The 21,682-nt window shown below is 35.9% G+C and overlaps 1 protein-coding gene across 7 annotated transcripts in view; it reads right to left on the bottom strand.

Moving 5' to 3' along the window:
• DNAI7 (dynein axonemal intermediate chain 7) overlaps positions 1 to 21,682 on the bottom strand; it is a 71,267-nt gene that overhangs the window by 8,464 nt on the left and 41,121 nt on the right. For 6 of the 7 annotated variants that reach the window (XM_040488633.1, XM_040488632.1, XM_040488636.1 and 3 more), the window contains 2 exons: positions 4,025 to 4,100; positions 1,308 to 1,468 (listed from right to left, as the gene is read on the bottom strand). The exons of the other annotated variant lie outside the window; for it this stretch is intronic. In XM_040488633.1, the coding sequence (XP_040344567.1) occupies positions 1,308 to 1,468; positions 4,025 to 4,100 (237 nt within the window). The remainder of the gene's footprint in view (positions 1 to 1,307; positions 1,469 to 4,024; positions 4,101 to 21,682) is intronic. 7 annotated transcript variants of the gene reach the window in all.

Raw genomic sequence — 21,682 nt, 5'->3', positions numbered from 1 at the left:
TTAGTTTGGGGGCATGAAAAAATCATACTCTTTTAGGTGTAAAGCACAGCTATATGTATGGTACATGCACAAATATATTGTATACCTCTGGTATTAAAATTTCATGGGCGGGGGTGGTTAGGAAAAAAAATGTTTACAAAGGCTCTTTAGAGGGGTGATAGTGGAAAAAAAAAAAAACTGAGAAATACCACTCTAATATGGGAATGCACCAAGGTCCTTAATGGGTAGGGCTGTGTGTGAGAAGTGCCTGGTAGTCTATGTACATGATGTGCTAGAAGAGAGAGAAAGAGGTGGACAGACAGAGAAAAAGAGAGCTAAGGGGATGAGGGAGGGAGGGAGAAAGAAAGGCTGGAGAGCAAGGAGAGAAGGAGGAGGGGGTTATGACAATATAACAGGGTTATTTGGGACACAAGCACCATGAAATAAAGTTAAAATAAACCAAATCAATACCAAGGCAAATGTTAGTTATTAAAACAGGAAAAACTCCTTCAAAAATGATCTAACAACTGCTATCATTAGCATCCTTACTAAAAGTGTGGAAGATGCATCAGCAACGTTGGCATCACCTGGATCTGTGCTTCTTAAACTTAAATGGGCATATGAATCACCTGAGGGTCTTCTTAAAATGCAGACTCAGTAGATCTGAGGCGAAGAACCAAATTATGCATTTTTAACAAGTTTCTAGGTGATGCTGATGCTGCTGGTTCATGGACCACACTTTATACATCAAGGATCCAGATCAGTGGTTCTCAAACTTCAAAGTGTGTTTTACTAAAACAGATTTCCAGGCTTCACCTCCAGACTTTCTGATTCAGTAAGACTAAAATGGGGCCCATGCATTTGTGTTTCTAGAAAATTCCCAGAATGATGCCAATGCTTCTGATCAAGGGACATGTTGGAAGCCACTGTGAAGTTAAATGATTACATGTGGCTGTCTTATCCTTACAATGAGAGTAGCAATAGAGCTGGTAAGCACACAAAGCTGAAAATATTTACCACTTGGCCCTTTACAGAAAAAGTTTGCCAGCATCTTAAATAAACTATCATTAAGACCAAATTGGCACAATCTAAATGTAGTGCTATAGGTTTACCATTAACACGTATGATTTATAGTTTTAAAATTTGCATTATTCTAGAATCCTTTCCTTTAGTATCTGATTCAAATTTTATAAATTCAAGACAGTTTAAAATTAGTTTTTTTCCCTTATGCTTGCTTAATAGGGTTAAAGTGCATTAGCTGTTAGATCATTTAAGATAAAAGTGTGAGAAATTATTTCACTCATAAATTTGATTTGAAATCAACCTACTTCCACAATCATCCAGCCTTTCATTGGTTTACACTGTGGTGGAAGTTCGAAAATATCCAAGTGGTACACTCCACCCAGGGTTGTGAATTGGCATAAATCAACCTCATTGTCTTCACAGAAACATGGCTTTTCATTAGCATTCTCTATCAGCAACAACTGTGCTAAAATTAACCAGATTAATTCAGTTTCTAAATAGATCATAACATTTTGGTATTAGGAGGGAAAGGAAAAAATTCTGATGCTGGAAACGAAGTTTTTATTTAGCTACTAAAACTTCAAAAAGTGGTTAATTCAAAACTATTCACAAAGCTAACTTTCAAAGTGGGAATGGGCATGTATAATGGTTAAGATACAGAGGAGGGCTCCATTTATATTTTATATGCCAACATTTTAAGAATTTGTATATAATAAACATGTTACTATTAACATAACTTTAAAAATATATTGTAGAGGAGGAAAAATTATTTTCCCTCTATTCTTCTGAGTTCTCAGCTGAAACCTCTAGAATAAAGACAGATTAACAAGAGAAAAAAACACATTCATTTATTAATATGTATACCTCCTGTATATATGGGAGATACCCAGGGAAAAATGAGTAACCTACAGAGGTGGCTCAGAATTCTGGCTTATAGAGCATCTGCAACCAAGAACAACAAATTTGTGGAGAAATGACAAGCTAAAGGAAAGCTTTAGGTTTTAGGTTTTCTGAGTTTTAGGTTTCTGAGGATAGAGGAAAGGACTAGTTAGTAAAGTTTGTTATGTAGTTTCCTCTGGTCCCCTTTCCAGGCTGATAGGGTCTGAAGTTTTCTCTGGGGATTAACCATTGTTCTTCCTGGAAGAGGGAAGAAGGGACACCTTTGAAAATTTATGTCCTGGTTTGAGGCAGATAGGGTGAGGGTAAGAAGCTTTTCTTGCAGCTGCATCTTTTCAGTTTCTCTCAACTCAAAATATCCTTATGCTGAAATGACATATTTTGGGGTGACATATTCTGTTACCTTCATCGTAAAATATCAAAAAGTGGCTTAACACAACATTTGATAACTGGTAAATGTCTTAAAATTGGACATTATGGGGCTAAAAATCTGAAAGAAGAAAATAAAATGGTAAAAAAAAATTTTGGTACATATATTAAAGCTAATTTTTTTTTCAACAAAAATAAGCCCAGCTCATAAAAAAAAGCGGGGGGGGGGCACAGAGGCTTAAAAGTGGAAAAAAAACGTATTGGCTAATCCCTTCTGTTTAGATATTTTACAGGGAAATTCTATAATTCCATAATTGTCAGTGCAAAATCAAGGGAATATTTTAAGTCACATGTCACGAGGACCATTCCCACCTGTCACCCAAAATCTTTCAATGTAGTACAATGGATAAGAAAGGGAAATCAGATCACTTATAAGTGGTGGATCTGATTCCACCCTTAACTAGCTGTATGACCTTATTGCAAGATATGCTAATTAACATGTCTTCTCTCCCCTTCCTCTACAAAAGAGATATTAGTGTCTAACTTATTGAATTGGGGGAATTTGTGAGTTAATATATGTAAAAAGTGTAGAACTGGTACCAGACACCCAGTAAAACTTAGGAACTGTTAGTCTTATTATTTATCATTACAGTTTTCCTCTCTCATAAAAGGAAGCATACTGAGGACTCACTGAATTTAATCCGTGGAGATCAAGCACTGATAATGAATGACAATATGCAAAGCAAATTCCACTTAAGCAATTGTTTTTCCCCCTTGTATAACTTCAATAAAATGCAGACTTAAAAATTTTAAATGTATCTAATCATCCATTTACATAAAAAGAAACAAAGACTACTGTATCCAAATTTAAACATTTAGGATATATATTATTTGGGGATCACCATGTAGAAAACCTCAGTATTATTGACAGATATTCACGAATTGACTATAGTATCCTATCTCTAACAGGAAAACTACCTCCTCAGGGTTATAGAAAAGTTATAAAGATATAAAACTATTTGGCTGCTGAAAAAAAAGTGTGTTGGAAGAAGTGAAGTAGACAAGAAGCCCATTATGAAAAATATGCAAAAAAACCTATCAAAAATGAATTCCTTAGAAGTTACTGGGAAGTGATGCACATAAATCTCAAACTAAAATATTTGCAAATTAGATATCACTATCATTTTGATATTTTTAACTAGCTCCAATTGCTATTTTCCGAGATAAAATTTAATGTAAAAGTGTTGAGCAATTTATGGTTGTGTGTGTGTTTGTGAATATTCATCACAACATGGTTTGTAATAATGAAAAATTAGAAATAAACTTACTATCAATAAAGATTTAAATAACATTCCATTACTGGATGGAATTATACAGCTACTAACAAAGTAAGGTTATTAATGTGTTCTGACTTAGGATAGTGTTGAGTATCATTCACTTAAGAAGAATAGATATTACGTTCTTTGTATGGAGAACGTTCTATAACATAACAAATATTATTGATAAAAAAGTAATTTTCAAGCATTTGTATGACATTTCATGGTTTCATTAAAAATCAAAAGAGAGGTATAGAGAGAAGAAATACAAATAGGAGAAGTTTTTGTTAATCTTAGTTATTTCAGAAGAGGGATTATGAAGGATTTTCACTTCAAACATATTTCTGCAACATCTGAATTTTTTAATAATGACCCTGCATTTCACTTGTAAGCAGACAAATCCCAATAAAGTTAAATTCTAAAAATATAATTTAGAATACCTGCGAAAACTGCCTCACTTAATAACTTCATCTCCAGTTTACATTTTGTGGCTTCAGATTCTTCCTGGACAAAACTCTATGGAAAACACAAGGACAGATGGGTATGAGTGTCAGTGTCTGCTTCAGCCCAGATTCACTCTTCACTCTCTTTCTGCTCCAGTTCCCACTCCAGAGGCCTGCCACCTTAATTCTAGGGCCCTGAACTGACACTTGCTCTGGCATAAAAACTGGACTTAACGACAATAATTTAAAAATCAGTTAAAATGGGAGCACATCTCCATAGAACCTCATGAGGGCAGGAATTAGCCTGCTCAGATTCTCTGATGACAACCCTCAACTATAAAATAGACTAGGAGGCAATGCAAGCTATGAAGTATTATTTATATTTGTATTTTGATTTTAGCCAAGTTTTAGATGTTGTTTGATCTCGGCAATCAGCTCTCTGATAGAGTAATTCCAAAGTCTGCGTTTGGGTAAGCCTCTCAAGGAAACCAAAGACACTGTGCACCAAGTAATGTAAAAGATACTATAGCATAGTAAAATGAATATTACAATAGGAAGACATAAAATCTAGAATGTATATCTAAATCTGCCACTAACTTAGTTTCGCAACCTTGAGCAAGACATTTAACCATTTGGGGCCTCAAATTCCTGCTCTAACAACATATTTGGTGCTTAACTGTGTGCCAGACACACAACACACCTTGCAAACAACCCTGAGAGGTGAGTATTATCTTCATTTTTACAAAGAAAGAAAACCGAAGCTTAGGAAAACAACTGTTCTAAGAGTCAAATAAAATAATAGAAGTAAAGAATTTTGTACACAGTAAAGCATTAGAAAAATGCAGTGTTGTTATTGTAAAAAAAAAAAAAATATATATATATGGCATATATATATGTATATATATGTATATATATGTATATATGTATATACATATATATATGTATATGTATATATATGTATATGTATATATGTGTATCTATCTATCTATCTATACACATATGGTATGTGTGTGCTAATATTTGCAAACTGGATGATACCCAGCAAACTTCATTTGACCCAAAATAGCATCTATACTTCTAGAGCAATAGAAAAACCTTGTACCCAAATTCTAGTCAGAAGCTTAAAGCTAGTTAATCCCATCATGCCTCTCATCCTCAACCATCATACAAAGCCAAGCCCCCCCTTAGTAAATTATCCTTTCCCTTATTGTCAGTGTATTGCTTTGTGTCTTCCTCTTGACCAGTTTCAACACTATGGCATTCTCTGCCAACCCTTTCCATTGCACCTCTGAAACTTCTCATTTACTAACTCACCCTTCAAAGAATTTTAATAGAGTCCCTAAATTGTACAGGCATTGTCAGATACTAGGAATAAACAACAAAAAAGACAAGGTCCCTGACTCAAGACGCTCCCAGTCTATTAAGGAAAACAGGTAAACAAATAGTTATAATACAGCCTTGTGGGTGTTGTAGTAAAAGGTCAGGGGGTCCACATAAGAGTACAAGGGAAGAACAATCAGTTCTGTGAACAAAATATCCCTTGGATGGGTGGAGAGAGGAAATACTATCCAAAGGTGGTAAAATTTGAACTAAATCTTGAAAAACGGTGGGAGAGAATTCCAAGCATGAGTGAAGGCAGAAAGGCATGAAGCAAAACAAAGTTTCAAGCACCCCAAGTAGTCAGGTGAGGTTGGGGTGAGACATGCTAAGTGAGTGTAAGATGTGAAGCTGGAGAGATGCAGAGGCCAGAGTGTAGAGTTTAGATGCCACTCTAAAGACAAGAATTTCTCCTATGGGTAAAAGAGAGCCCACAAAAGACTTAGCAGGAAAGTGACATGAAGAAATTTTCATTTGGAGAGACTATTCTGGTGGTCAGCTGATGAATGCACTGTTTAGTGAAGAGTGAGAGGATCAGAGCCTAACTAAAGGTAGAAGTAATCGGAGTCATCAGAAGGAGCATGTATGAGAGATGACACAGAGGTAAAATCAACATAACTTGGATGGTGACTTGATATAGAAGGCAAAGGACAGGTGAAGACTGATTTCCGGGTGTCTGGCTTAGGTAATAAGGTGGACGGTGATATGATTATCAGGAAAAGACAAGGAGGAAGGACAGGTTTGGGGGAAACATAATGAATTCAATTGTGGATATGTTGAATTTGAGGTGTCCATAGATATCCAGGTGGCTTTGGACATTATCTGCCATTAAAAAGCCAGTTGCATTTCCTTCTTACAGGAAGGAATATGATCATTAAAAATACCAAAGGTATGAGGCCAATAAGTAAGTCAGGCTTTCCAATTTACATCTTCAAAAAGTTGAGAATTCTTCAGAGTTTAGACCAAATTGGTTTCCAACCTTGTAGGAAAACTAAGAATTTAGATTTCTCGACACAACTTTCCCCTTGATAACCACAATACTGTAGCATGCAACAATAGGAATTTATCAGCTTTTCAATGAGACCTTGGCTTAACAAATACAGGAAATGACTTACAATATGGGAAGAACTTCATAGAACACTAGCAAAGTATTTTTCACTGCAACTTGATAAATGTGCAGATACTGTAATATGGAAATCTTTTTTAATATATATGTGATTTGAGTTTAATATAAAACAGTCTGATCATGAATAAGATCAGTGGAAAAAGAATAGAGATTCCAGAAACAGATCTCATGATCCACTTGGGAATTTAGCATTTGGCATTTCAGATCAATAGGAAAAGCCTAGGTTCATATGGTACATGTTTTGAGACAGTTGGCTAAGATCTGAAGTAAAATAAATTTAGATTCTTTTCACTTGACACTAAAATAAATTCCAGATGGATAAAAGATTTAAATGTAAAAACATAACTAACCCAATCAATAGCCACAAAAATCATGAAATTACTTGAAGAGAACATAGGAGACTGATATCAACAATTGTCAGTGAAGTAGATGATTTTGATATTGCACATCTCCAAAACATCAGCACTGAATACAAATTTGATAGACTGTCTAGAATTCTGTTGTCCCTCAAAATAGTATCTATGAGAAGAAAGTTCATTGACCTGAAATCCAATTTTTTCATCAAAAAGTGATTTAAATTTAGAGCTTTAGAGTAAGTTGTTAGAATTGGTTCTTCATCAGCAATTAATGATGAATTTTGAAAATACAGCATCATTTGTTTCATTTTTGTCTAGAAGCTAAGGCTGATTATCCCGAGTTTGCTGAGTTTATTCCTGTGGCTTTAATACCATCTGTAGGTCAATGGTTTCAAAACTTATGCTAGTGACACTCTTCAGGCCACCATCTGTGTACTACTCAACTCTAGAAGTGCAGTGCTCAACCTGCATGAGACATGGCAGCTGTGTCTGACTTTCCTCAGAACTCCAGGTTCACATCTGCCTACCTGACATTTCCATTTGTGTGTCCCCAAAAGTACCATTCCCAAAATAAAACTCTTGTGTCACTGTCACTCTCAACAAGTTCGGCCCATTACTGTGCATCTCAGTAAATTGCACCACCATCTGCCTAGTTTCCCCAAATAAGAATTCAGCAGGATTGTTTATTTTACCTCCAAAACATATCCCAAACATATCCACCTTTCCACGTCTCTTACCACCACCTTCAACCAAGCACCATTGCCTCTCATGTCTCCTCAGTGCTATTTAACCAGATGATGGGCTTCTACTCTGGCCCCTCACAATAGTACCCAGGATAACCTTTCAGAACTAAAAATCAGATCATGCCACTCTCCCACTGACAACTCTTTAATGGTTTCCCATTGCATTTACAATAAAATCTCAACTTCTTACTCATGGTCTGTAAAGCCCTGCCTTCCTCTCTGATGTCATCACATGCCACTTTCCTCCTTGCCACCATATGTCAGACCACTGGCCTTCTTCCTGGTACTCATTTCTGTCTTATGGCCTTTGTAGTAATTGTACTCTCCAACTAGAATATTTTTACCTTATCACAGAGCTGATTCCTTCTAGTCTTTCTCAGCTTTAATAACTCATCATGTAAGCCTTCCCTAACGACCCAATCTTTCCTAACCTCCCAATGGGAATCACCATCAGTCACTCCCATAATCCTGTTTAATTCTGTGCCTGACGTTTATTACTATCTGCTGTTTTCCAGTTTTGATTATTTATTGCTGGTTTCTCGTGACTTGTACATAAATCATGAGAGCAGGAATCACACTGGTCCTTTCACCACTGTCCTCTGAGGGCCAGAACAGCACCAGCATATGTAGATAGGCATTCAATAAATATTTGTTGAGTAAAGACATAAGCACCAGTTCCAGAGTATGAGCATGAAAAGGGGTTGCCGAAGTAAATTTGTGGGAAGCTGAAGGCTGTGGAATGTTAATGCTCTATTTTTTACATGGGTTATTCTCATGGACTTTAAATTTATCCATGATGAAACCAAGAAATCTCTAAGGATATTTCATGTCTTCATGCTTTCCCCCATAACCAGAATAATTTTCTTCTCCTCTAAACTCCTCCGTGCCTTTCAAAAGATTTAGGGCAAATGTAGCCTCATCAGAGAAGACTTTCATTCTACTCACTCAAAATATTTTTCTTTTGGATTAAATTTGATCTCTTAACTCCCATCCATAATCTCTCTTGTTGCACATATGAGAATACATGGCAACTGTTACTCTCCTCCTCCACAAGATTGTTACTAGCTCATTAAAAAAAATGATCATGTTGAATTTCTTATGGAAGGTACCACTTAGTAAATGTTTTACATATATATCTCCTATTTATGTTAAATCTTGTATCTGTTTAGAGTATCTTAAAGACAAAGACCATTTTTAACTTGAACCTCACAAAGTTCAAAGATACTTTAGATCCCTAAAATATTTCTGAAAGTGATTATCATTCTCAAAAAACAAAATTTCTCATAAATGTGTAACATTTAAAATAGGCATTTATAAAAATTTTGTAAGATATATAAATTGGGAAGACAATATTACCCACTACCTATAATTTTAATATATTATCATTATTACACATTTAAATTAACTAAAATACGGTATTAAGAGCCCTCTAGTGGCAAAGTTCTTAATAGACCTATGAAAAAAGAATTTGGATCTTCTAAATCTAAGAGATTTAATTTTTTTTAAATTCTTTTAATGTTTATTTATTTATTATTTTTTTGAGAGAGAGAGAGAGACAGACAGAGCGCAAGCAGGGGTGGGGCAGAGAGAGAGACACACACAGAATCTGAAGCAGCCTCCATCCAGGCTTTGAGTTGTCCCTGACCTGGGGCTCAAACCCACAAGCTGTGAGATCGTGACCTGAGCTGAAATCAGATGTTTAACTGATTGAGCCACCCAGGTACCCCTAAGGGATTTAATTTTCTAACAAGGTACTAAATACTTAACTTGTGATCACAAATGACACACGACTCAGGTATTTTGGGTAATAAATTCCTGCATTATTACACTAATAATTTACCTTGCAATCAGCTTCTAAATTCATTAAAAAGATATGGGAAATATATTTATATTAAAATATGCCAACCTAAAATTTTAAAGGTAAATTGTTTACCCTAAATTAAAAAAAAAAAAGTTGTAAAAATAACGAAATCTCTTCCTCTAAAACCAAAACAGTAAGTTTGCCTATTGATGTTGCAGGTAGTCCCTAATTTACACATATTCTTACATAAACACAGATACATAGATACATACAAGTTAAATTTCATGAATTTACATGCCAGTTTAAAAAATTTATAACATACTAGCCATACAAAGAAAAGTGTTGTGAATGACATTTAGGGTTATGACGGTCCCTATACTGCTGTGATTATAAAGGAATACAAACCTACCTGCCCTCCATAAATATTGCTTCAAATTCACTCTGAGTTCCAACTGGACTGCAAGGGGGCACGCTTCCTGAGGTGCTGTGGTGATGGAAGTGAAACCTTCTTATCACCACTTGTATTATGTCAGATCATTACAGGGATCAGAGATGCTGAGGAGAGGGTCCCAAGTATCTCTAGTGACAAGTGTGCATTTAACCATCCATTCATTCACTTATTTCTTCATTTATTCAATGAACATTTATTGAGCCCCTATCCTGTCTATATAAGAGGTTCTGTGCTTATGGTAAATACAAACTGTCAAGATATTCTTGTCCTCAAGATCATAATTTACCGTTGAAGCTAAGAATTCTAATAATCAGACATAATAAGAATGGAGTAGAGACATCTAATTTAGCCTGAAGGGGAAAACCTTGTGGAGGTAAAATTTAAGGTAAGTTTTTAAAGATCAGGAACAGGTAGGTGAAGTGGATGAGGAAGATGAGTGGAAGAGAATTTCACAATGATAAAATAGCAAATGGGGCATCATCACAGAGGCTTATGAAATTTCTCCCTTTAAAACCAAACGGAAATACACTGTTTCATTTTTTCTAGTGGGAAAGTAATGTGTGTTCAGTACTTGCTTACTGGAAATTCAAATAACACAGAAGTGTAAAGAAAATAAAATATCACCGATAACAGCACCATCTGACCTTTCTCACACTCCCCATTATTGGGTGACTAGGCTTCCAGATTCTTTTCAATGAATTAACAAATAAAATCCTCGCCCCTCACAAATATCAGAATCCTATTGCAACTATGGTTTTTTAACTTGAATAAATATCTTAATAATACATTTTAGGTATCTTTCCACATAAAAGTAGGATAGGTTCTAGTTCAAGATGGTGATGTAGGAGAATCCCGAACCCACTTCCTCCCACAGATACATCAAAACTACAGCTATATATGAAAGCTTCCTCTGGGACTGGGGGGATGCCCAAAACTAGCTGAGTGACTCCTACACATTGGCTGAATGAGAAAAAAAACCCACATCAAAGTGGGTAGAAAAGGTTGAGACATAATCTTTCCAGGAATGCCACCTCCATGCAGTGACCCACAATCAGGAGGGAATGCATAAATGCCATCGTCTCCTTGAGGACTGAAGTATTTGAACCCCAATTCTTGCACCGTAACTTTTAACGCCACAGATTGCACCCACATCTGGCACTTGAGAGACCAGCCCCTGAAACACCTACCTCTGACAGCTAGCGTTCATAAGACCCACGAGGCTATAGCAAACTGAGTAATAGTTAAAAGGAACCTGTGTGGGGACTTACCAGCCCCAGGGCCCAGTGCAGAAGCAGCTGACTGAAAATCACCCAGGCTTTCTATGAAAGAGGCTTATTTGCTTATCTTAAAGCACAGGCCTGAGGGCAATGCATCTAATTTAACATACATCTAGGGGCCTACTGAATTACTCTTCAAAAACACAGGCCATTGGGCACCATCTCTGTGCCCTCTGCCTAGCTATCCAGCTCCACGTTCCAGTATCTCCCAGAAAGGAACCTGTAACCTTTTTCTGTGTGTGATTTTTGTAGCTGCCACCCAGGGGACACCTCTAGATTGCCTGGCTCTGGTTACCAGTAGGGCTTACACACAAGGGTCCCACAAGACTATAACAAATGTTGAAAGGGTTCTTAACTAGCTACTATCCCCAGGGCACAGCAGAGAGCCAACAAACCCAGGAGCTTAGTCTTTTGTGAAAGAGGCCTATTAGCTTATCTTCATAGCTGTGGCCTGAGGGGCAGGCTTCTAATTAAACACACATCTTAGGGCCAACTGTAATCTTCCCCAGCAACTGCAGAGGGTAGTCTCTCTCTACTTTCTCTCCACTGCACTCGGCTTACTCTACTGCACCCTAGAACACCAGTATTTACCAGAGAGCTTGTACACAAGCCTGGTGCCCTGTATTTTGCATTTGGTGCCCTGGGTTTTCTGTCTGCTGCCCAGGGGGTGCCCCTTGATCATCTGGGTCTGGTGGTGAAAGGGGCTTGTATTCATGAGTATAAGGAAACATTGCAAAGAAAAAAATAGTTCTTAACTGGCTACCACCCCAGGGCTCAGCTCAGAGGGAAAAAAAAGTACCCTTCTCCCAGTATTCCACTGAAAGGTGTATATTTGCATACTTTAAAAAGCCGCAGTCTGAAGGCCTGGCTTCCAATTAGCCTGAACCTAAGTGCTGACTGAGACTCTCCCCTTTGGGAAACTGATAGGTCTTGGCACATCCTCAACTACTGAGAGCCACTAAAACTAAAGTTGGTTGCTTGGACAATCACAAAAGATGCAGAGACAACCAGGAGCTAGGGCAGGCTTGAATGAAACATTTTATCTGCTACATGAGGACACTCCAAGATGGGGAGAGGTGGCTGTTCAATGCACAGAAACCAACAATGAGATGCAAGGAAAATGAAGAAACAAAGGAGTATATTCCAAAGGAAAGAACAAGATAAAACCTCAGAAAAGACCTTAATGAAATGGAGATAAGTGGCTTATCTGATAAAGGTTCAAAATAATGGTCTTAAAGATGCTCACCAAGCTTTTGAGCTTTTGAGAAGAATGGATGAACAAAGTGAGAATTTCAACCAAGGGACAGAAAATATGAGAGTGTCGAATAGAAATCACAGAGCTGAAGAATACAATAAGTGAATTGTATTCACAGTGGAATTCACCCAATCAGAGCAGAAAAAAGAGAGGGAGACAAAGTGGAGATAGCTTAAGAGACTTACGGACATGACACAGACCAACATTTACATTATAGGGGTTCCAGAAGGAGAAAAATGAAGTGGGTAGAAACATATTTGAAGGAATAATGGCTGAAAACTTCCCTACTCTAGGAAAGGAAACAGACATCCAGATCCAGGAAGCCTACAGAGTTCCAAAAGAGATGAACCCAAAGAGACCCATACTAAGACACATTATAATTAAAGTGTCAAATGTAAAAGACAAGGAGAGAACCTGAAAAGCAACAAGAGAAAAATATTTCATTGCATACAAGGTAGCCCCCATAAAACAATCAGATTTTTTTCAGCAGAAAATTTGCCGTCCAGAAGGGAATGTTACAATTTATTATGCTAAAAAGAAAAAAACTGCCAATTAAGAACACCTGGCAAAGTGGTCATTCAAAATTGAAGGACAGAGTTTTCCAGACAAGCAAAAGTTAAGAGTTCATCACCACTAGACCAGCCTTATAAGAAATGTTAAAGTGATAACTGATTCAAAGAAGACATCCAGATGGCTAACAGACACATGAAAAGATACTCAACATCACTCATCATCAAAGAAATACAAATCAAAACCACAATGAGTTACCACCTCAGACCTGTCAGAATGGCTAAAATTAACAATTCAGGAAACAACGGACGTTGGCGAGGATGCTGAGAAAGGGGAACGCTTTTGTACTGTTGGTGGGAATGCAAACTGGTGGAGCCATGAACTGGTGGAAAACAGTATGGAGCTTCCTCAAAAAATTAAAAATAGAACTGTCCTACGATCCAGCAATTGCACTAGTAGGTATTTATCCAAAACATACAAAAATGCTGATTTGAAGGGGCACATGCACCCCAGTGTTTATAGCAGCACTATATCAAAATAGCCAAATTATGGAAAGAGCCCAAATGTCCATCAACTGATGAATGGACAGAGAAGATGTGGGGTGTGTGTGTGTGTGTGTGTGTGTGTGTGTGTGTGTGTGTGTGTATACGTGTGTGTGTACACACATGCACAATGGGATACTATTCGAAAATCAAAAAGAATAAAATCTTGCCATTTGCAACAACGTGGACAGAACTAGAGTGTATTATGCTAAGCACAATAAGTCAGGCAGAGAAAGAAAAGTATCATATGATTTCACTCATATGTGGAATCTGAAGACCCATCTATATACATTCACTAAAGTGAATCTCTGAGTGAAGGGATGGAAAGAGATACCCGTGCAAAAGGAAACCAAAAGAAAAGTAACAGCTATACTTTTATCAGACAAAATAGACTTTAAGACAAAGACTAATAAGAGACAAAGGTCATTACATAACGATAAAGGGGTCACTCTAACAATAATATACAACACTTATAAATATTTGTGTATACAACATAGGAACACCTAAATAAAGAAACCAATTATTAACAGATCTAAAGGGAGAAATGGCAGCAACACAATACAGTAGGGGGCTTTAATTCCCCACTTCCACCAATGACTAGATCATTCAGACATAAACCAATGCCTTAAATGACATGTTAGACCAGATGAACTTAACAGACATATACAGGACATTCTATCCAAATACAACAGAGTATACATTCTTCTCCAGTGCACATGGAACATTCTCCAGTACAGATCATATGCTAGACCACAAAATAAGCCTGTATTTAAATTTAAATTTAAATTTAGAGAAAATAAATTTAAGAAATTTAAGAAAACTACAATTATATCAAGCATCTTCTCCAGTCACAATGTTAAGAAACTAGAAATCAATTATAAGAAGAAAACTGGAAAATTCACAAATATGTGGAGATTAAACAACATGTTACTGAACACCCAATGGGTCAAAGAAGAAATCAATTGAGAAATTTAAAAAACATACCTTGAAACAAATAAAAATAGAAACACAACATACCAAAACCTATGAGATGCAACAAGAGCAGTTATAACAGAAAAGTTCATAGCAATAAACGCCTATATCATGAAACAAGAAAGATTCCAAATAAACAACCTAACTTTACACCTCAAGGCACTAGAAAAGGAACAAATGAAGCCCCAAATTAGAAGTAAATAACAAAGATCAGAACAGAAATAAATGAGACTAAGACAACAGAAAATATCAATAAAACTAAGAGCTGGTTTTTTAAAAAGATAAACAAAACAAATTGACAAAACTTTAGCTAGATTTACCAAGAGAAAAAGAGAACTCAGAATCAGAAATGAAAGAGGAGACATTATAACTGATACCACAAATATGAAGGATCATAAGAGACTACACTGAACAATTATACACCAATAAAATATACAACCCAGAAGCAATGGATATTCCTAGAAACATAAACCTGCCAAGACGGAATCCTGAAGAAATAGAAAATCTGAACAAATCAATTGCCAGTAAGGAAATTCAATAAACAAACAAACAAACAAACAAAAACTTCCTAACAAACAAAAATTCAGGACCAGATGGCTTCACTGATGAGTTCTACCAAACATTTAAAGAATAATTAACATCAACGATTCTCAAAGTCATTTCCAAACTAATTTTATAAGGCCAGTATTACCCTGATACCAAAACCAGACAACAGCACCATAAGAAAATTACAGGCCAATAATCCTGATAAACATAGTTGCAAAAATCCTCAACAAAACATTAGCAAACTGAATTCAATAATACATTAAAGGGATCATACACAACGATTGAGTAGGATATATTACAGATTCAAGAATGGTTCAACATTCACAAATCAATCAATGTAATATAGCACATTAACAAAATGAAGGATAAAAATCATATGATTATCTCAGTAGATGCAGAAAAAGCATTTTAAAAAAAATTTAACAGCCACTTTTTGTAAAAACTCTCAACAAAGTGGGTATAGAGGGAATGTACCTCAACATAATGAAGACCATATATGACAAGCCCACAACCATCATACCCAACACTGAAAAGCTGAAAGCTTTTTCTCTAAGATCAGGAATAACACAAGGATGCCCACTCTCACCACTTTTATTTAACATAGTATTAGAAGTCCTAGCCAGGGCAATTATTTCAAGCAAAAGAAGTAAGTCCTCCAAGTGGAAAGGAATGCTATTTGCAGATGACATGATATTATATACAGGAAAACCCTGTTATATATAGAAAGACCCCTAAAGACGACACACAAAAAAACTGTTAGAACTTATCAAATATTCAGTAAAGCTGCAGGATACAAACTCAGTATACAAATATCCCTTGCATTTCGATACACTAAAAACAAATTATCAGAGAAATCAAGAAAATAATCCAATTACAATTCTATAAAAAAGAATAAAATATGAGGAATAAATTTAACTGAGGAGGCAAAAGACTTGTATACTGAAAACCATAAAACACTAATAAAAGAAATTAAAAACACAAATAAGTGGAAAGATATTCTATGCTCATGGATTGAAAGAATTAAAATTGTTAAAAAGTCCATACAGATACAGGTAGTCCAAAGCTATCTGCAGATTCAATGTGAAGTCTATCAAAATTCCAATGGCATTACAAAAAAACAGCCCTAAAATGTGTATGGAACCACAAAAGACCCTGAATAACCAAGGCAATCTTGAGAAAGAGGAACAAAGCTGAGGCATCATATGTCCTAATTTCAAACTATATTATAAAGCTATAGTAATTAAAACAGTAACATGTTGGCATAAAACAGACACATATATAAATGGAACAGAATAGAGAGACCAGAAGTAAACCCATGCATATTTGGTCAATTAATTTATGAAAAGGACCTGGGAATATACAATGAGAGAAGAACAGTCTCTTCAGTAAATGGTGCTGGGAAAACTGGACAGTCACATGCAGAAGAATGAAACTGGAGCACTTTACATCATACACAAAAATTATCTCAAAATGAACTAAAGACTTGAGCCTAAGACCTGAAACCATAAAACTCCTAGAAGAAAACATAGGTGGTAAACTTGACATTGGTCTTGGTAACAATTTTTTGGATTTGACACCAAAGGCAAAAGCAACAAAAGCAAATATGAACAATTGGGATTACATCAAACTAAAAAGCTTCTATAGAAACAATCAACAAAAAAAAGCAACCTACCAAATGGGAGAAAATATTTGCAAATCATGTATCTGATAAGGGGTTAATATCCAAAATACATGAAGAATCTATATAGTGCAATAGCAAGAAACAATCCAATATAAAAATGGGCAGAGGATCTCAATAGACCTTTTCCCAAAGAAGACCTGTAGGTACATGAAATAGACCAACAGGTACATAAAAAGGTATTCAACGTCACTAACTATCAGAGAAATGCAAATCAAAACCACAGTGAAATATCACCTCTTACCTGTTATTTTCAAAAAGATAGTAATAAGGGTTGACGAGGAAATAGAGAAAAGGGAACTCTTGTGCACCGTTGGTGGGAATGTAAATTGGTACAGCCACCATGGAAAACAGTCTGGAGCTTCCTCAAAGTAATTAAAAATAGAGATACCATGTGACCATATGATCCAGCAAATTCCACTTTGGGGTATTTATCCAAAGGAAATAAAAATATCAACTTAAAAAATATATATACACTGTTCACTACAGCATTATTTACAGTAGTCAAGACTGTACTAGAAGCAACCTAAGTGTTCACTGATAGATGAATGTATAAAGAAAATATGGTATATACACACAATGGAATATTATTAAGCCATACAAAAGGAAATGTTGCCATTTGTGACAACATAGATGGACTTTGAAGTCATTATGTGAAGTAAGAGAAAGACAAATATTGGATTATCTTATATGTGGAAGCTAAACAAAAAGAAACACAAATTCATAAACACATAGAAGAGACTGGCAGTTACCAAGGGTGGGGGTGAGTAAAATGGGTGAAGACGGCTAAAATGTACAAAACTCCCATTATAAAATAAGTCCTGGGGACGTAATGTACAGCATAGTGACTATGATTAACAATGCTGTATTATATATTTGAAAATTGCAGAGAGAGATCTTAGAAGTTCTCATCACACAAAAAAAATTGTATTTTTGTACCTATGTATGATGATGGATGTTAACTAGACTTATCGTGGTAATTATTTCATAGTAAAGACATCAAATAGATGTTATACACCTGAAGCTAATAGGTATGTCAATCATATCTCAAAAAATTTAAAATTTAAAGACGTATATAAAATCTATAGGTATATAAAAGTTTATAAGTATATAAAATTGATATTATTTTGAATGACTACTAATATTTGACTGTTGACTATTTGATAATTAATCTGTGGACTATATTTGCTACTATAAAAATATCTCAAATAACACTGTGGCACATTTTTATTTACTTGTCCTATTATTTCAGAACAAATTACTAAAATTAAAATCACTGATAGGTACATTTACATGTGCCAAATTGCCCTTCAGAAAGATTATACAAATTTACATTTCTAACAACAGTATGCGAAAATGAGTCCTCCCCCTCATACTCAATCTGAGAAGACAGGATATAATGTTGCTTCTAATTTGATCACTTATTTGATTCAGTATCTTCTCATTTTTCAATTGGTTAGTTAAACTTCTCCTCTCATCTGCCTCCTCAAGTCCTTTGCCTAATTTTACATTAGGAAATTGTCTTACCAATTTGTAAGAGTTCTTTTGATTCGAATACTAACCCCTTGTTTATGCGTTGAAATAGTTTTCTCATTTCATATCTTTCAAATTTGTTTATAGTGAGGTTTATTGGGCTATACAAATGTTTAGATCCAGGGACGCCTGGGTGGCTCAGTGGGTTAAGCGTCCAACTTCAGCTCAGGGCATGATATTGTGGTTTGTGGGTTCGAGCCCCGCATCAAGCTCTGTGCTGACTGACAGCTCAGAGCCTGGAGCCTGCCTCAGATTCTGACTCCCTCTCTCTGCCCCTCACCTGCTCACACTCTGTCTCTTTCTCTCAAAAGTAAATAAACATTAAAAAAATAAAAAAACCAAATGTTTGGATCCAGTGAATCTCCTTTTATGGTCTTGATTTTAATGCACTGATAAGAAAGACCTTAGTAAAGATAATAAAATAACTTCCCTATATTCTCCTCATATACTTTTATCATTTTGAGCTTTGATTAAAGCTTTAAATATAAAAACAAACTAATCTGTATTTTTTTAGTCTGTAGAGTGAAATATAAAAATTTATATGCTGTTCCACTGCCAATTATTATACTAAACTCATTCTTTCCCTTCTTTATTTCTGGAAATTTATATAGAGTTTGAACCTCTTACTTCATTCTACCATTTCTCTTACTTTTTTTTTCCACATCAATTCCACCAAATTATCTTTGACCTCCTCTCTTGAGCTGCTGATCCTCTTTATAAATCCAGTGGTTTTAGCCCCCTGCAGTCTACTCACATTTACAAAAAACAAAAATTAGAGGCAAGTGTAGACCCAGTTGACAACTGTTAAAGTCTGTCTTCTCTCTTTTGTTACCTAGCACAGCACAGCAAGTGCCTTGAGGGATACTTCTAAGCAATTACTGCTCCCCTGACTTGACCCCACCCCACCAAGCCTCCCAGCACAGGAAATGGCTTTTCCCTCCTGCCTTGGCACACTTAACCATTACTACAGGTTTCTTCTGCTTCTGTGGAAGAATGCTTTAGCACTATTCATATTAACTTTCTCAGTTTTGGAAGGATGATGGGGCACACGTGCAGAAGCATCTACACACGCCTGTTTGGTGTGGTAAGAGTTTTGGTTCCTAGAAATAGGGGTGGTAAGTCAATTAATGTTATTTTCATCTTTCAGGCAATTTTCTCTTTTCAAATACCCTGGTAACAAAGTTCCCTCCAGCCAGGTTCCCCCATCTACCATTCACACAATTGTCGGCCAAGCTTCCCAGGCTGTGGAGAAGTTTCATAAAATAAAACTGTTTCTGCCTTATCACTAATTGCCTGCTACCTCTAGTCTGGGGTTCCTAGACTACTTATTTGAGGACAGCTTCAACATTCCATAAAACATGCAATTTACCACTGGGTGGAATGCTTTTGCTGGGTTTACTTTTGTGGCATTATCAACATTAGGTATTGGCATACTGTTAGTTAGACGTTGAAACTGTTCAATAAAACATTAAATAATAACAGAAAAACCCAATTAAACACATTGGTAAGAGCCATTTGAGCTGAGGAAATCTTCATTTGGTACCCTCGAGCTCAATTGCTGAAAGTAAAGGAAAGCACTCCTTATTGTAAATAACTCCTTATTGTCTGAAATAAATGACAGACCTTGAGAAAAATCATTAATTTCACTGTTGAGTATGTCAGTGAATTTATATGCTTATACATTAAAAACATTTTTTTGATTCATTTATTTATTTTGTGACAGAGAGAGAGAGAGAGAGTGTGTGTGTGTGTGTGTGTGTGTGTGTGTGTGTGTGTATACACTTGAGCACAAGCAGAAGGAAGGGCAGAGAGAGAGGGAGACAGAGAATCTTAGGCAGGCTCCACATGCTGTCAGTGCAGAGCCCGACACAGAGCTTGAACTCATGAACCGAACTGCAAGATGCTGACATAAGCTGAAATGAAGAGTTGGATGCTTAACCAACTGACCCATCCAGGCGTCCCTATATGCTTACATTTTTTTATGTATAACTATTTCCAACATTTACAGAGCATAATAAATCATCACTGCATGAGGCCCCTTTAACAAAGACATGTGCATAAGAAAGAATTGTGTTAGCCATGTAAATTCAAGTAATCTATCAAATTATGTTTTCTAATCTAAAAATTTTTAAATGTGAAATTCTTGAATAAAATGCTGGTGGGTTTTCATAAAACATTAATTATATAATCAAGGGACCTGAGGGGAGAGAAATTATCCAATATTTTTAATCAGATCAAGATCAAACATTTTCAGATACTTTTTGCATCTAACAGTTCTGAATGTTCAACCATGAATCCTGTCAAATTTTAAGTTAATGGGTTTTCATTTTGGTCTTTTTTTACTGCGTATTTAAACAATGTCAAGTCCAGTGCTCGCTTCGGCAGCACATATACTAAACAATGTCAAGTCCAGGGCCCATTTACTCATTCTTTATTTTTCCCACCTTTAGAAATCAGTATGTCCCTTCCACTCACATCTGATCAGGTAAAGCAAGTCATGGTCATGCCTAGCTTCAAGGTGGTAAAGAGTGTAATCATCCCGTATGTTCAGATACGAACTCTAGTGAAGCTACCAAGCTACCTAAGCCTTTTTTTTTAAGCTTTAAGTTTTTTGTTTTTTGTTTTTTTGTTTTTTTTAAAGCTATAGGATTGCTCAAAGATCATTTCTTTATGTGACGAATTTTTAAAGAGAAAATTATTTGTGGGGTGCCTGGGTGGCTCAGTCGGTTGAACACTGACTTCAGCTCAGGTCATGATCTCACAGTTTGTGGGTTTGAGCCCCACATCGGGCTCTGTGCTGACAGCTCAGAGCCTGGAGCCTGTTTTGGATTCTGTGTCTCCCTCTCTTTCTCTCAGCCCCTCCCCTGCTCACACTTTGTCTCTCAATCTCTCTCTCTCAAAAATAAAATGAACATAAAAATTTTGTTTTAAAAGAGCAAATCATTTCCCACCTCTCTAAAATGTCAGCTATATACAAGTTTCTGGGTTCTCCTCCCCTATTCCTTTTCATTTTGACATGCTCGTAATCATACTCTAAATACTAGTCTTTGTACCGATCATCATGTCATATCCATTTTCTATATTGCTAAAGAATCTTTATAATCTTTTATTCTGGTGTAATATTTAAAGTGGAATTTTTCAATTAAATTTATTCTTAGAATATCTAATAAATTCCTATTCTGATTTCAAGTTTGTATTCAATCTAATTCTTAACCCTGTTTAAAGAAAATAAACCAATAAAACAATGCATATCGTGTCTTAGCACTTGTAGGAAAACCTGCTACTTCTGGACCTTCCTAAAATGCAGATTGTTTATGGCCAAACATAAAAGCCACTCAGTTCTGAAAAATTCTAAAGACACAGTTAATTCTAACATAAAAAGTAAGTGGCTTGAAAATCCCAGAAATAGAAAAGAGTAGAAAACAACTAAAGGAGTATGATTAGTAAATTGCCCAAATATGTTATATCTAAAGATGTCCAATTTTAAG

Source organism: Herpailurus yagouaroundi, unplaced genomic scaffold (assembly GCF_014898765.1).
Source record: "Herpailurus yagouaroundi ecotype Mexico unplaced genomic scaffold, PumYag 166, whole genome shotgun sequence".
In the NCBI taxonomy this organism is placed as follows: Eukaryota; Metazoa; Chordata; class Mammalia; order Carnivora; family Felidae; genus Herpailurus; species Herpailurus yagouaroundi.
The sequence above is the reverse complement of the archived record's forward strand: the minus strand, read 5'-3'. Positions and strand labels throughout refer to the sequence as shown.